This window comes from Rhinolophus ferrumequinum, chromosome 3 (genome assembly GCF_004115265.2).
Source record: "Rhinolophus ferrumequinum isolate MPI-CBG mRhiFer1 chromosome 3, mRhiFer1_v1.p, whole genome shotgun sequence".
Lineage (NCBI taxonomy): Eukaryota > Metazoa > Chordata > Mammalia > Chiroptera > Rhinolophidae > Rhinolophus > Rhinolophus ferrumequinum.
The window spans coordinates 20,881,972-20,897,128 of NC_046286.1; the positions used below are offsets into that span (position 1 = coordinate 20,881,972).

The 15,157-nt window shown below is 45.8% G+C and overlaps 1 protein-coding gene across 2 annotated transcripts in view; it reads right to left on the reverse strand.

Moving 5' to 3' along the window:
* Positions 1-523: 523 nt before the first annotated feature.
* Positions 524-15,157, reverse strand: part of ELOVL5 (ELOVL fatty acid elongase 5) — an 80,088-nt gene continuing 65,454 nt past the window's right edge. For both annotated transcript variants that reach the window (XM_033097069.1, XM_033097078.1), the window contains exons 4-8: positions 8,967-9,044; positions 7,949-8,120; positions 6,204-6,328; positions 3,720-3,854; positions 524-2,400 (exon numbers count right to left, since the gene is read on the reverse strand). In XM_033097069.1, coding sequence (XP_032952960.1) covers positions 2,263-2,400; positions 3,720-3,854; positions 6,204-6,328; positions 7,949-8,120; positions 8,967-9,044 — 648 coding nt within the window. In that variant the 3' untranslated portion in view covers positions 524-2,262. The remainder of the gene's footprint in view (positions 2,401-3,719; positions 3,855-6,203; positions 6,329-7,948; positions 8,121-8,966; positions 9,045-15,157) is intronic.

A 15,157-nucleotide genomic window follows, 5' to 3' on the forward strand; every position in this document is an offset into this window, starting at 1 on the left:
CGGAAGGAAGAGGAGTAGGCAGGGAGGGGCCAAGATCTAGGACATTACGGTCTTTGGCCAAGAAAGCGATAGAGCTTTGGGACCCAGATGGAATCTCATTACTCTGGAGGGTGGGGAGAGGGGGTCGAAATGCTGGTACTATCTGGCTCTCTACATAAAAAATGTGAAAACCTCTAGACCTAGGAAAGTAACTGTAAGAGCCTGGGGTGTGGGGAGAGAGAGGAAGGCAGGGAGGGAGGAAAGGAAAAAAGGGAGGGATAGAGGAAAGAAGGAAGGAGGAGCATGCTCAAAGCTGGGACCTTCAGTGGGGGGACCAAGAAAAGGCAGAGAGGAAAGGGTTAGGGTGGAAACAGCACCACACCTTACCTGTGTGGGGGTCCCTCCTCACCAGAGCTAAGCAACAACATAACCTTTCAAACTGAATTATTTCCAGCTATTTGGGTGAGTTCCTCGAAGGTGCAGAAAGTGGATTTTTCTCCAGTTTTTCATAATTGGCAGCACAAAAACAATGTAAAACGCAAGCATAGGTAATCAAAAACATTTTAATGATTAATAATGTTTGGACATTATTTAACAGTGTGGGTATATCCAGATGAGCTAAAGCACACTTTGACAGCACACTACTGAATGTTATAGTTTCTGTATTGAAATACGTAAAGACTTTTGCAAACTAGTACCTAGACATACATTTACAAATATACACATTCTAGATTTGATAAGGTAAATGTAAACAGATGCTGTGACTCCTTCCAAACAGAAAACCCACAAGACTAGGAAGAGAACCAATTGGCTCCCTTTAATATGAATGTGCAAAATTAAAGCATGATAAACTGATATTTACATAAATATCAAACCAACAATTAGTTTATATATTGTCAATGACCTTCTAAGATGTGTCGTGAGTGGTTCAATGAATATTTTTTCTCCCCCAACGGAGAACTTATTCAGAGACTAAATTTCGACACTTTAAAATGACACATACAATAGTCCTTATCTGTTTGACCACTGCCTCATGGGTGTGAGACATGAGTTTATGATACGTAGTCTACTATTTTTAAACAAGCGGTTCTAAACAAATCTTTAGATTCTACACAGAAAAAAATTACAGATGTTATTAGATTTACATTAAACAAACGACCCTATCCAATTTCCTAGTTCTCTTATGCTATAGCTATCTGTTTAATTTTACCTTAAAAATTTTTTAAGGAAGGTCCTTTATCCCCCTTTATTAATTTTGGTAAGCTAGGCACATTTTAAAAGGAAGTTTGTGTCAAAACAGATAGCAGTACAGAAATCAATCCACATTTGGACCCTGGCAACCAGTTCCCTAGCGCTCGTCTACGGGACTCTGTCAAATGGTAAATAATCAATCATCTCTCTTGAAAAGTCTATCTCCTCTCTCTCATGACTGGAAAGCAAAATGGGCTTTGTTTCCTGTATAAAAACACTTAGCACTTCAGAAATTAAAAATGGCCTACTCATCCTACACACTTCCTAAAATCTTGAAGATAAAGAATATATATTTAAGTTTCATCAAGACTGCTTTGGAGCCCCCCCCTTTTTACATTATTAATAGTGGCACTCAAAATAAAAAAATAAGATCTGTTAAAAAGTTAAACTGACTGTTCCACTAGATTTGAGCCTGCCTGATTTAAAGCCAGTATTACAAAACCGAAGGTGCCGTTTCTGATTTCACATACACAAGTCACTTGAAATTATGTGTCACACACTAGTTTCATAAATCACGGTGTTGGATTTTTCTAAACAGAGCTATTAAAAATGAATAAAAACTTGAAACATACCGTAATTTAAACTAATAAGCTTTGGGCCCTGCTTTTTAAAATTTTAAGGCATGTGTGTTTCTCTACTGTAACAACATTGTACAAATTTACAATCACATGCATGACCTACAGTAAAAAAAAAAAAAAAATAGTTTGGATTACAGTGTTTTTAAATTGTGAATCACAATTCAGCACCTATCATGTTATAACTAATAAGGCAACAGCAGTGTCATATACTACAATAACTCTCCCTCCGCAGTCTAGCGCAGGGGTCGGTGAGAGCCCAGAAATGTTAAAAATCTTATGCCTACTTGACTAATCTGTATACATTTTCTAGGGGTTTTGAGCTGATGAAAGGTCCTATATGAGTCACACGAGTGTGGGCTGGGCTAGTTACAGCAGCTGTTAACGAGCATCGGGCACAACTCCTCCTGTGCTTACAATCAGGTGGCGTGGTGTGGAGGTCGGCAACGCTCCCTCTTCAATCCTTCCGTTGCTTTCTCGGCTTCACGTTGTTCTCCAGGGAGGAAAAGCGGGTGGTGTGTCCGTTCACAGCCACGGATCCGTTCTGGTGGTCCTTCAGGTGCTCTCGACTCCGGGAAGGCCCCTTCTTGTAAGTCTGAAAGGCACAAGGGCAGATGGGAGCACGTGATGCGCGGGCTCGGACGGGGGCTGCTCCCGAACCCTAGGCCGAGTGGCCTTGCAGGACCCAGCGCTGCCAAGAGGGAAGTTCTGTCGTCGAGCGACCCTGAACATGTTTTTCGCCACTGGTTTCGATCACTATTCTGTTTTTTGAGGCTTAGCCTGAGGTAAGTTCACTGAGTTATGGGTTGCAATATAAATAGTGTTTTAAAAATTAAATAGAAAATTCAATTTGTACTTCATTATTTTGCCCTTTCAGTATCTGGTGGCCCAGCCGGTGTCTCCCACTCTGCTGTACTTCTCCCGACACTCACACCCCTTGTCTTGAAGACTTGCTCGTTACTTCAGCAGCTGTTTCAGCCCTTTTGTACAAAGTGCTGTGCTGCTTTCAGCAGTGAAAGGAAGCATTAGTTCAGCTTTGTGGGGTCGTCCTTTAATCTCCCTCCTCCACGGTGAATGTCCCCAAGTGCAGCACAAGCTACGAGTCCAGCAGTCTATGAACTCATCTATACCACACCCGTGTGAAGAAAGGTACAGATGGGCACAGGGGTGGGGAAACGTGGTTGAGACCCCAGCTGGTGGCTACACACGACCAGGCTTTACTGCCTCCACATGTGAGGCCTCTGCCCTTGCTCCCGACCTCCTGTGCCTGCCCGGGAACGAGGCACTGCCCACGGGAGCAGGCACACACGTCACCAGGGGCTGATGGGAGACTCGGGAATCAGCAGTGGCTGCGAAGTGGTCTGGCTCCACCGGACATAATCTGCCCTAAAGGGATCCTTCCGTGAGCAAAAACCTGCATTACATCATACACTTGGAAATGACCTGAAGCCTCCAAACTCGAGAAGTAGATGTGTAAGAAAACTGGGACAAAAGGGCAGATTTCTATCGATAGCTGATAGACTGTGATGGAAATTTCTTCGGACATTTAATTTAGCTGTGAAGTTCAGAGCAGCGGGGCTGCGAGACTTCTGATTGAGAATCCCCTCTACCTTGTCCACTGCAAGCCACAGGGAAGTAATCCAGCAGCACGCTGAACAGTTTTGCTTTTGCACACAGATCCCGAGCCTCCCCTGCCATAGATCCCGAACTCAGGAGGTGTGGGACAGATCTAGTACCTCCTACGCCAGCAGTGACTGGCCCTCCCGATGCAGGGGCTGCCTCGTCACTGTGGCTAAATTCAAGCCCAGTGCACCGCACACACCAGGGGCTCCAAACCACCCCCTTAAACGAACAAATGAGGGTCTTTGCTGATAACATCCCAAATCCCAGCTGCCACAGAAGGGTGAGACTTACCTGAATGTAGAAATTTGTGAAGAGAACAATCAGAGAAATCATGTATCCAATCTGGAAATACAACCAACCAAGAGGGAATGCACACCGCCAGATGACCCCGCAGCTGGTCTGGATGATTGTCAGCACAAACTGAAGCTGGTGGGAGAGAAGGGACACAGATGAGCAGTGTGGCACCAGCCGACAGACGAGGTGCACGGCAGAGGGGCTCGTCACCCAGTGTCCCTGGGATTTGCGAAGTAACACTTATTAACCTTTCTGTAGGCACCACAGTACAATGCATACACTAAATGTATCCCAAACTATCTCTCGGTCTGCGTTTGTGCTATATATATTCTCCTCCTCCCCTCCAAGCTACTTAAACCACCTTCTCTGAAATTCGGGGAATAGTGAAAAATATTGTCTTCTATATTTGCAAGTTTCTAGGAGAGTACTCAGGTTCTCATCACAGAAAATACTGTAAGTATGTGAGGTGATGGATGTACTAATTAAACTTACTGCTGTCATCATTTCACAATACATACATATTATCAAATCATTACGCTGTACACCTTAAACTCATACGATGTTATATGTTAATTATGTCTCAGTGAAGCTGGAGGCAAAAAACAAAACACACACACACTTCAGGAACACAGTACAGAGATGTGAGTGTGAGTGTGTGTGTGTGTGTGTGTGTGTGTGTGTATGTTTAGGGAGGAAGAAAGGGTGTGAGATGTATGTTTAAAAGGAACCAGTGATGTCACTGCAGAACGTACAATCCCACTGGACAATTTTCCTATACCTTATCTGTGTACCCTCTTTTGGTTTGGTGAAGGCTCCTAAGTACATTTAAACTGTTATTAGGATATAACACTAAGCCCGTAGTATAGTTCTGGTGAGTAAATCTTGAAATGCATATGGTAGTGCTTGGAGAAACAAGGAAAAGCTGTTAAAATAAGGTGTGGCTCATCTATGTAACTTTACTAACTATTGTCACCCCAATAAACTTTAATTCCAGAAAAATTAAATAAAAAGAAAAAGGTGTGGCTTCCAGAGAGTGCCTCTTCAAAAGAGGAATAACAGCAGAGGGCTGGGTTTTGCCCACTGGATTTCTGGCCCGCTACCAGTGCTTCTATATAAAGAACCGGGCTTTTCTTTTTCTTTTTCTCTTTTTTAAGCTCAGTACTCTAGGTTGATAAATAACCAGGAGTGGTGCTTATAATAAACCTGGGCAAACTGGGTGCGATCTTCTGCCTCAAAAGGCAGAGCCTAATGGGAGACCAACTTCCCCATTCTGTTCTTTAAAATTTTGCTTCTGTAGAGCCACGGCTGTGTCTTGTAAATCAATCTCCTCATCACTTCTCCTCAAGTGTAACAAGAAAGTTAAAGAACAATTATCTTTGCTCATAGGTGGGTGAGGAAAAATTAAGGACTATATAGCAGCTGGCAAAAAGGTGATAATGAAATGTCAAACACATCAGCCGCTCGGATCTTCTCAGGTTTCTTTTTCCAGACTGTTATTTTTAAATATTGAAGAAAATCACAATTGACTTGGAGGGGTCTGAATCAGCTTGGTTTCTTTAGAAAAATATGTTAATAGGCAAGGCCAGGGCTAAAGGTTTAACGTCTAAGGCCTTCAGTCAGCTAGCTTTGGCCTATTGCCTCAGTGTCCTCATCTGCAAAATGGGGATAACAACATGAAATCAGGCTATGGGAACAATTCATGTAAAATTGCTTACTTTAGCATGAGTGCCCAACATGTAGTAAACTCAACAAATGTCAGCATTTAACATTAGTAGTAATAGCATTGATGATTCGTTCGTGGAAGAATTCATGAGGGGAGAGGAATAGGGATCTATAACATACTGACAACTGGGGAAAGCTTAAAAAAAGGATGGTGAGAAATAACCAAGTGCAAATCATCGCTGGATGGCCCTGGCAAACCTTGGGAAGGGGGCTGTCATTTGAAGCACTACAGGTGTCATCCTCACTAACGGGTGCTCCATTATAAAAGGGCTGAGAGGTCGGCTGGCACCGGCCTTACTTAGCAAATATCCTCACTGCCTAATGAGCTACAAGCACCCTGAACTCATGTCACTCCACAGCCCCTTCTGAACCTCCTGGGAACACAGATAAACAGTTTTCACTTTGGATTTTGGATTATAATTAGAAAACACACACACACACATATATGCACACGTGCTTTGTGCACAAACTGAGAACAAAGGACTGAACTTGAAGTCAGAAAATTAGATTCTTATCTTCGTTCTACAACTCAACTCGCTGTAAGACCAGAAGCGCAGTTTCTCCAACGATGAAAAATTTAAAAATTCCCTGCTCTGCCCACTTCATGGAGTTTTAATTGGATCCAATAAGAAAGGAGGGAAAGGCATATCTTAGATGCTATTAAACAGCAATAGAACTGGGAAGGCAGCAAGAGCATGCTAGGAAGACCTCTGTGTACAACCAGCTGCAAGTGCAGTGGCAAGAGGCCGAGTTACTCACCAGCTGCCCCTGAGTGATGTACTTCTTCCACCAGAGGTACGGACGCATGGAAGGGACAGAAGACAGACCATAGTAGGAGTACATGAGGACGTGGATGAAGCTGTTAAGTGTGGCACCAAAATAAGCTGCAGGAATAGGGGGGATTTGGACAGAAGGATGCATCAGCGTTTTATATATAACAGATATAAATAAAATGAAATACAACAAAATAAAATCCAAGATTCTTTTTAAATCTGAAAAACACATGTTTCTGAACAGGGGCTGGGAAACAGAGAAGCAGCAAGCACTACATGGATGTGCAATCAGAATTCAATTCCCCCCAGCAGGAAGTCATCAGGATGCTTTAAACCCAGGGTCAGCTGTAGCTGCCAGGTGGGCATCTGACACAGGAGCCATGAGACCCTCTGCCCTGCTCTGGCATCTAAAGGCTTTGCTGCCAGCTCCCCGTCCACTCCCAGAGGCAGCCTCAGATCACTGTTGAAGGCTTGAGGAAGAACAGCCAAGGGGCCTTATGTTCAAAGCTGGCTGTCTCTACACAACGGCTGAGGTTTGGAGAAGCCTTTGAAGTCACCTCCTAATTACTCCCCAGGCCTGCAGTACCGAGGCCATATATTTTTATTGATACTACAGATCAGAGTCCAGTTCCTTAGAGATAGAGATCTGTCTTTTATCACATGATTTTTAATCTCCAGTAAAACCACCCTCTGTTCTCCTTTCCCACAGTAGGCAACCACACAATGCTATCTCGCTTTTCCACGTGCAGGTAAACAAGGCTGGGATCAGGGAATGAGTTTGTACTCCTGGCTATGACAGTAACTGGCTGTGTGACCTTGAACAAGTCTCGTCTATTCTCTGGCTGTTTCACATGGGCCAGCTGGAACTGGTTAACATCTTTCATCCTGCAAGTTTTTTGAAAATGAAAAGCACTCTTCAAATGTAAGGAGGTGCTCTTTCTATTAGAAGAACGTTAAGTCAGTTAATCTATAGTCTCGAGGTTCCCGACAGTGAGAAAAGATTCTATGCCTGTGTGAGTCCTGGTGAGCCACGTTACTCAAGGGTAGTGTTACCCTAGTGGGGAAAATATGCGAATTGACTCAAAAGTTCTCTGTCAAGCATGTCAGTGATGGATGACACAGTGATGGATGAAACTTCAGATGACAACCTTTTCGAAACTACCTATACATCTTTCTTAGAGAATTTACTTCAAATGTTGGTGCTTCCCATAGAAGGTATCCTGCTAAACATGTTGCACAGAACACGAGAGTCATTAGATGAGAACGTGTGCAGACTTCCTGACGCACTGCTTAGCTCGAGCTGTATTTCATCATCAGCCTTGTTCTCTGGCGTTCACTCAAGGGTGTGATTTCATCTTCCTAGCCTGCGCCTGTCAGTCAAACATCTTCCACATTGTAGAGAAAGAGAATGAGAAAAAACCTGGAACAGCTGCCCTCTAGGACAGAGAACATTGTCCCTATTTGTTAATATGCCCCAGGCTGGGAATCAGCCATTTCCCTCACTTTGCCAAGGCAGCACAAGACATTTACGAAACCAGAAAAAGCTTACTGAGCTTTTTTTACTCAGCTTACTGAGTACACGGGCCACACAGAGTAGCATCCAAAGCATCCCAGACACAAAGGTGAGATGCTTGACCTAGAACTGTACAGAAACGGCACCTTTTCTGAAAGGCGGTTTCACGTCAGCCTGTTCCCGAGTCCCCTCCCAGCCCACCGGTGCAGGAGACTTACAGTGGCCGCAGGGGACCCAATTCATCACAAACCACCAGATATTCAGCATGGTGGCGTGGTGGTAGACGTGCAGCACTGTGATCTGGTGGTAGTTCTTCCGCAGGATGAAGAAGAAGGTGTCCATGAACTCTATGAGCTTGGAGAAGTAGTACCACCAGAGGACACGGATAATCTAAGAGCAAGGGGGGATCAATGTCTCTCTGGAGAATCACCTCTGACATGATTATGAACATCCCAGAATCCCATGGGAACTCAGCGAGGCCCGAGTGCCCCACAGGCTCCTCGAGTCCTACAGCTGTTGGGAGCGCTGGTCACCCCGAGAGTGGCTTTAAGCACAGAACACAACCAGGGGGAGTGGGAGGGGGAGGTTTGAAATGACATCAGGGACAATTTCAAAAGGGCCAATGACACCCTTTTCAAGACAAACAAAAACAGGAGGCTCGGATGTTTCCTCGGAAGGAGCCTGCAGAGAGCCGTCAGTACAGAAAAGGCCAACCGAAAGGCGCTTCTGGTTTCAGGTGCTGCTGTGGGGCAGGTGACAGGACACGAGGCAAAGACGAAAGGGAATCGGAACTTTCAGTGTCAGGTCTCTGCCCAGTTGAATATGTCAAACCGGTGCTCTAAGGAAATGACTGCCCACGTTAAACTTACACCAGCAGCCTTTTATGTAAAAAACAAAAGACTCAAGAGTGGCGGTCAGAATCTAAACACCACCCACTCAGAGGAACGAGTGAAGCATTTAAGATCTTATTCTTATGATCTCGTGTATATTAATATAGCATAAATACTGATAAATGCATGCAATTTTCTTCCTGGAAACTGTTAATAGGACTTACTTGTACAGAGAAGGAAACTTTAGTTCTCATTTTATACCTTTTATGTTGTTCAAATTTTCATATTGTATACATAACTTTTTAAAATGTCAACAGGGGTTACCCGGACAGTGAGGTTCTAAGCCATGTTGTCTTTTATACAACTTCTTTATTAAATCATATTTCAAATAAGAGAGAGACAGTACCTTCATATCTGCTTCTCCCGCACTGCGTGTGCCCTGACAGAAGAAGTTGTATTTGCCTTTCCATACTCCTGTCACTAACTAAAAAAACAAAACAACAAAAAAAGGGAAAAAGTCAATCACCAATAATATCAGAACCATGTGAAGATCTATTCAATTAAACTTCATTAGTTTCAGAATCTATGAAAATTGACCTTGGGCTGGCTGAGGCCAATTTGCTCTGAGCTAAAAACAAAACAAAACATGACAGGGGAGTATGAATAAAGTTTAAGTGTAAATGATGTGAGCCTCAGTTTCACCAGGGGTGGACCCGGCTATAGGGGAGGGGGCGGACCTGGGAGTTACTCCGGGTGGCAGCCTGCAGAGATGCTTCGTACAAGCTGACTTTCTCCAGAATCCTCAATTCCGGAAGCTATCACAAACGCCCTAGCAATTCCAGAGCACTGACCAACCCAATCACGGGCTCCCACTGCTGGCCCACACAGCCTCATGGGAGATCACTACATCACACAGTCAGGCTTTCCCTCAACCACTGCTTCTCCAACTTGAGTATGCAGCACCACAATCACCTCAGGGCCCGTTAAAACAGGCGGTGTGCGCCGCCTGGGGTGGGATCCCCCGGTGATACAGGTGCTGATGGTCTAGAGACCATACTCTGAGAACCACTGCTGTCAGCCTAGGGCTGACCTAGTCCAGCTTCATCATCTTCATTATTTCCTGTTGCTGTGCCTTCCCCGGGGCCCATGAGTTAGGCACTGCACAGCGGAAACTGTGCACATTCCTCAGAATTCAGCTGCAGCAGAGCAGGCACTGTGGCGTCACACAGGACCCCAGAATTGGGGCGCGAGCTCTAGGTTACAGACCTGCAGTATCACCAGCTCAGCGTGGAGGCCTCAGTTTCCTCACCTGCACACAACGAGGACACCTGGCCTAGATGAGACCTAAGGACTCGCTCTAACAGTCCAGCGGGAAGGTCTGACTTGACCGCCCTGTGCGTGTCCACCGTCTACTATGTTCTAGACAAACACCTATGAAATGATATTCTTTGCCCACGCAAACTATAGCTCACTGCTTCCTCCCGAAGCCTAGAGTGACCTCCAGTTTTCCGGACTTTCCCTTGGTGGCCACCTGGCACCGGATGGGGAGAAACCCGAGGTGGCCTGCTTTGTGCCCCATGTCATCCCATATCCAACACAAGGAACCGCCCTGGGTTTCAAAGTATTGTTCTTAAAGTGAGTTCCCCAGTCCAGCCACGTTAGCACCACCTGGGAACTCCAAAGACATGCAAATTCTTGGACCCGCCCCAGACCTTCAGAACCAAAACTCCGGGCCTCCAAGTCTCGGATCACAGAGAATCTAATACTGTGGTTTACGAAGTATGATCTAGACACAGCAGCATCAGCATCACCCGGAAGTTGTTAGAAATATGAAATTTCAAGCCCCACCTCACACCTACTGAATCGGAAATGTCGGGCTATGAAGCCCAGTGGTGTGGTATCAGCTTGTTTTCCGGGTGATTTTGATGCCGCTGAAGTTTGAGAACCGCTGGCTGAAAGCTGTGGTTCCCACTCTAGCTGCATCCCAGGATTACCTGAGGGGCTTTTAAAACGTGCTACTGCCTGGCCTCCCCCTAGATCATGAAACCAGAATTTTGAGGGGTCTTTTACCAAGTTCTCAAAGCAATTCCAATGTGCAACGACGAGTGGGAACCGCCGGTTTCACACAACATAACTTCAAATAAGAAATGGTTCGCCTACCAGTGCCTTGAGAAAGACTAACTGAGAACCCAGGACTCCAGAGCCTCCTGCGCCCCCCGGCCAGAGTGTATAGCTGGGTGAGCAACACGGGCTCCCTCAGGGAACAAAGGATTACAAGGGTCTGAAGACAAACTGGTAAACCTCCACCCCATCGGACCTCAGAAACATTATCAGGCAGTGGGTGTAGCCGTTGCACTCACACCAAACACCCTGCTTAGATAGAACCTGACTGTTCTACGAACTTCCTTTTTGTTGTTTTCCTTCTGCTCTGTCATCTTCTATACATAAAAAAGCACCAAAGACCAGCACAAGGATTTCGAGTACACATGTGGGTAGGCATCATTTTATGATGAAAAGCCACCAGGGTTAGGAAGCAGAAGGTGAATGCCGGGGCTATTTTGGCAACCATATCCATCTAGGCCTAAGAGCTGAGGCAAGCCAGCTAATTCCCTTAGTCCTTGGTTGTTTTTACTGTAAAAAGATGACGAGGTTGGACTAAATAATCTCTAAAGGTTCTGTTCTAATTTTCTACAATGTTTATGTTAAGACGTCTTGAAAACAGACCACGCACAAACTATGCTGCCTGACCTTTGAAAGGCCAGCACCCGCAAGGTAATTTACTGGAAAGTCTATTATCTTTTTTGTCTTAAACCACTCTGGAAAGCCATGGCCAGTTAAGCATACCACATGCAGACCTATCAGAAGTTCCAAGAATCAAGTTACAAAGCCTGGGTCCAAAGTGCAGTGAGGGGTGGGGTGGGGTGCTGGCGTTGTCCTCAGATCTGCGGTGGGAGAGAAGGAAGTGCCTTATGTGTTGGCACAGAGTTCGCGGCTCGTCCTTCTACCCCACGAGGGAACCAATGAATTATCTGCTGTGGCTGGAGGGTACAGAAAGTGACCTGATGCTTCTTGATGAAATTTTCACAGGACTATCGCAAGTGAGAATAAGGACAACAGAGCAAAGTGTTCATAAATCTTAGATTTGTGCAATTTAAAATACACCTTTATATATAATAATAGCCATACTTGGCAAAATGAAAAATTTACTAACATGATTTTTCTTATACATGTTTTTGCAATTTTATCATGAATCTAAAATTCGAGGACCTACCACCCGTTTTCCAGCTACCATTTTGGTTTATGGCGTCCTAAGACACCCTGGGTCAGTCTCCTTTTGCCAATTTTGGAACAGGATGGCTGGTGTGTGTGTCTGCACGTGTGTGCGTGCAGAGCTACAGAGGACTGAGCTCACGAATGTCTACCTTGGCAGGGGTGGGGAAAAGCAAGAAACTTCTCTGGGAATGAAAACAAGAAATTCTTGCCCATAATCCCACAGATGCCCTAACCTCGGGGCGGGGGGGTGGGGGGCAGAGATGGAGGGGTCTGTTAACTCCAGCAGAAGGCACCTCTGACACATGTCTTCTTTCTATTGTCTTTCAGAAGGAATCCAGGTAAGATTGGCACGACTCTTTAAGCTTAGTTAACCTGAAATGCCATTTGCCTTTCTCCCCATAAATGAAAACAAAAACAAAACAACCCCAAACCTGTTTAAAACACCTGTTCTTTGGAGGCTGAAGAGCTCAAACCTAGGTGTTGGGTGGTGAACCTCCCCAGGACCGAAGCACAGAGCAGGTCCACACCCCGGAAGCCGCTGGTCAGCGCTGCCTGGCCCACCAGGCTCCTGCGGGAGTGCAACCAGGCTTCCCGGCAACACCCCCTTGACTGACTGCCGCTGCCATGCAGCACTTGTCCTGGGGCTCCTGGGCTCCTCCAACCACAGAATCCTGTGTGTAAAACCCTTCAGTGACTCATCACCACCTTCAGAACGAAACCCTGAATCCCACGCCCAGTATTCAGGTGTAAGTGTTCTTCCAGGGCCTCTGGGCTGATCTTTCACTCCTCCCTCTCCAACAGTCAGATGGCACCCACGTCTGTCCTCCAAGCCTGCGGTTGGTTACTTAACCACCACACGGTGACCAAGGGGAAGAGAGCAAGTTTGGGACTAGACAGAACAAGGTCAGATCCTCGCTTCCCCACGTATAGCTAGGTGACCTTGGACAAGGTATTTCGATCTCTTTAGGCCTCAGTTTGCTCACTCCTCAAATAGGGTAAAAGTAATGCTCCCGCCTCTCAGGGCTGAGAAGTTAACGAGATGAAGTGTGCAGTGCTTATCTGACCCGACCTGGTCTGCGGGATAAGCACCACACGTTCGCCGTGACCATTACTCTCTTCCTTTCCATTGGAACGCTCTCTGCAACCACGGAGTCCCATCTCCAGCTCTTCAAATCCTATCTGTCCTTCAAAGTTCAGTTCAAATTCTACTTTCTTCATGCCTGCTCCCTTGAGGCCTGCAGCCTGAAGTGCGTTCTCCTTCCTCCAAGCTCACCCTGCCGTGACTTGTACTTATTTGCTCATGTGCTCCCTTTCAAGCCCTTTGTTAATGGGTCTGTGTTAAGCTCCTCTGTAAGCTCCCACATCCACACAGTCCAGCTCGGGCACTCGGGCACCGGCACCCAAGAGTGCACAACAAAAATATTTGCTACACTAATGACAAAGAGCTCAAGGTGCTGCTTTGTCCCCCAAATCTAGGCCTAATGTTTTATTTGCAGCAAAAAAAGGGGGGGGGGAGGCTTTACTTCTGGTTTGCAAATGGAGGGATTGAAATACCAGGAAGTATTTTAATGACGCTTGAACATGACGATATTCATCTGAATTCTGTTCACAAGATGAAAACCAGTCTTCATCAAATGTCATCTTGGTGACATGGAAAGTTTAACTCTCAAGCATCCTTGGCTTCAGAAGGAACAGAATAATTTAACACACAAGGGCCAAGCACCTGAGCTAAGGTTGATTCATCTGAAACTCTCAGCAATCCTCCACAAAATGGGCCTGTGTCTGGGTCCTGCCCCCTCCATTCCCGGCAGAAGAAAACAGCGCGTCCGTGTGTAACAGATCCCAGAGGCTTTGGGAGCGAAGCCTGGCCTTCCCTCCAGCCCCACGAGCAGCGCATGAGAGGAGACAATGCTCTAGTCAAAGACGCCTCCGCCACTGTTTCCCTTCAGGGCTCAAGCCTGGATTCTTTCCAAAGAGCTGCTTTGGTCAGTCCCTGGAAATTCATCAGTGTGCTGCAGGCACGGCAGGGGGAGAGGACTCAGGAGGCTGAACAAAGGAGAGGCACAGAAAGGAGGGCAGGTCTCTCTACCCGGGCTTCTGGGAATCAGCTCTGAAGGAGGCAGGACTGTATTCCAAGGAAAAAGCAGGCCACAAGGAACAGCTCGCCACTACCTGGACAGGTCCTGACACTGCTGATTACGAGAGGGCATCGTTTACCCTACCTGGCTTTTTCCAAGTAATCGAGATACAAACAGCATCACTGCAAACTACAGAGGTGCCAAAAAAAAATGTATACACATTTTAAGAAAGGAAAAAAAACCATTGTAATTGTAATACTCAATATATACCGATAACAAAAGATGAATACAAGTCACGTTTGACTTCTGCAATGACAAGAGGTGCTCTCTCAGTGGTTACCATCAGCGTCCAGACACTTCTGATGATGGTGAACTACTGCTTGAGCAACATTGGCCAAAGTGTCCACTTGTATACATTTTTTGGGCACCCCTGGTATATATGTGCTTCCTCCTTCCTTGGAGCAAAGCAAACTTTAATTAGTCCAGTCGCATGTGAACAGCTCTAATTAAAGCCGAGCGAGAAGCATTCTTTTCTCCTTAGGAGACAAATTCAGTAACCAAAGGTGGTTTTGTGCACCTTTTCATTTAAAGAAGAAAAGTTAGGTGAGTATCACAGCTGGTCTGGATGACAGCACACGGAGTCATTTCTAATAGTGAGAGTTGACTTTTCTCATCCAACACCAAACTGGACCACAAATGAGGTATATAACCTTTACCATGATAACCATTTCTATGGCACCCTCTGGAATGCTACCAAAGCAGCTCAAGAAAACAAGCGCATTTGAAATACTTAAAGAATAAGCAGGAAAAAATGCCATCCTGGGTGACCCTTATCATTCACCCCCACATCCCAAGATGTCAGAGCAACAAGATAACCCCCTTGCAGAAGGGGCTGGTGGCCTTTGGTGATAAGGGCTTATGAGCTGTGTGGTTATGACCCCCGAGGCAGAAAGGGAATGACAAGTAATGAGAATAGAGACTGTCCATACAGGCATTCAAATGCCTCGAGGGACACTTCTAAACACCATCACCAGAGGTGTGGGTGGGGTTGACATTTTCAAAACGACTTTCAGTGTTTCTATGTGAACCCCTAAGCGTGTACTTTTTAGACCTTGTAGAAGATGAGAAGTGATGGGTGGCCCAAAGGCACACAGCTTCTCGGAGGCACTGCTGGGGCCAGCACCCAGGAATCGTGGCTGTCAGTCCAAATGCCACCACACACAGCAGCTCCTAACTCCTTTGACCT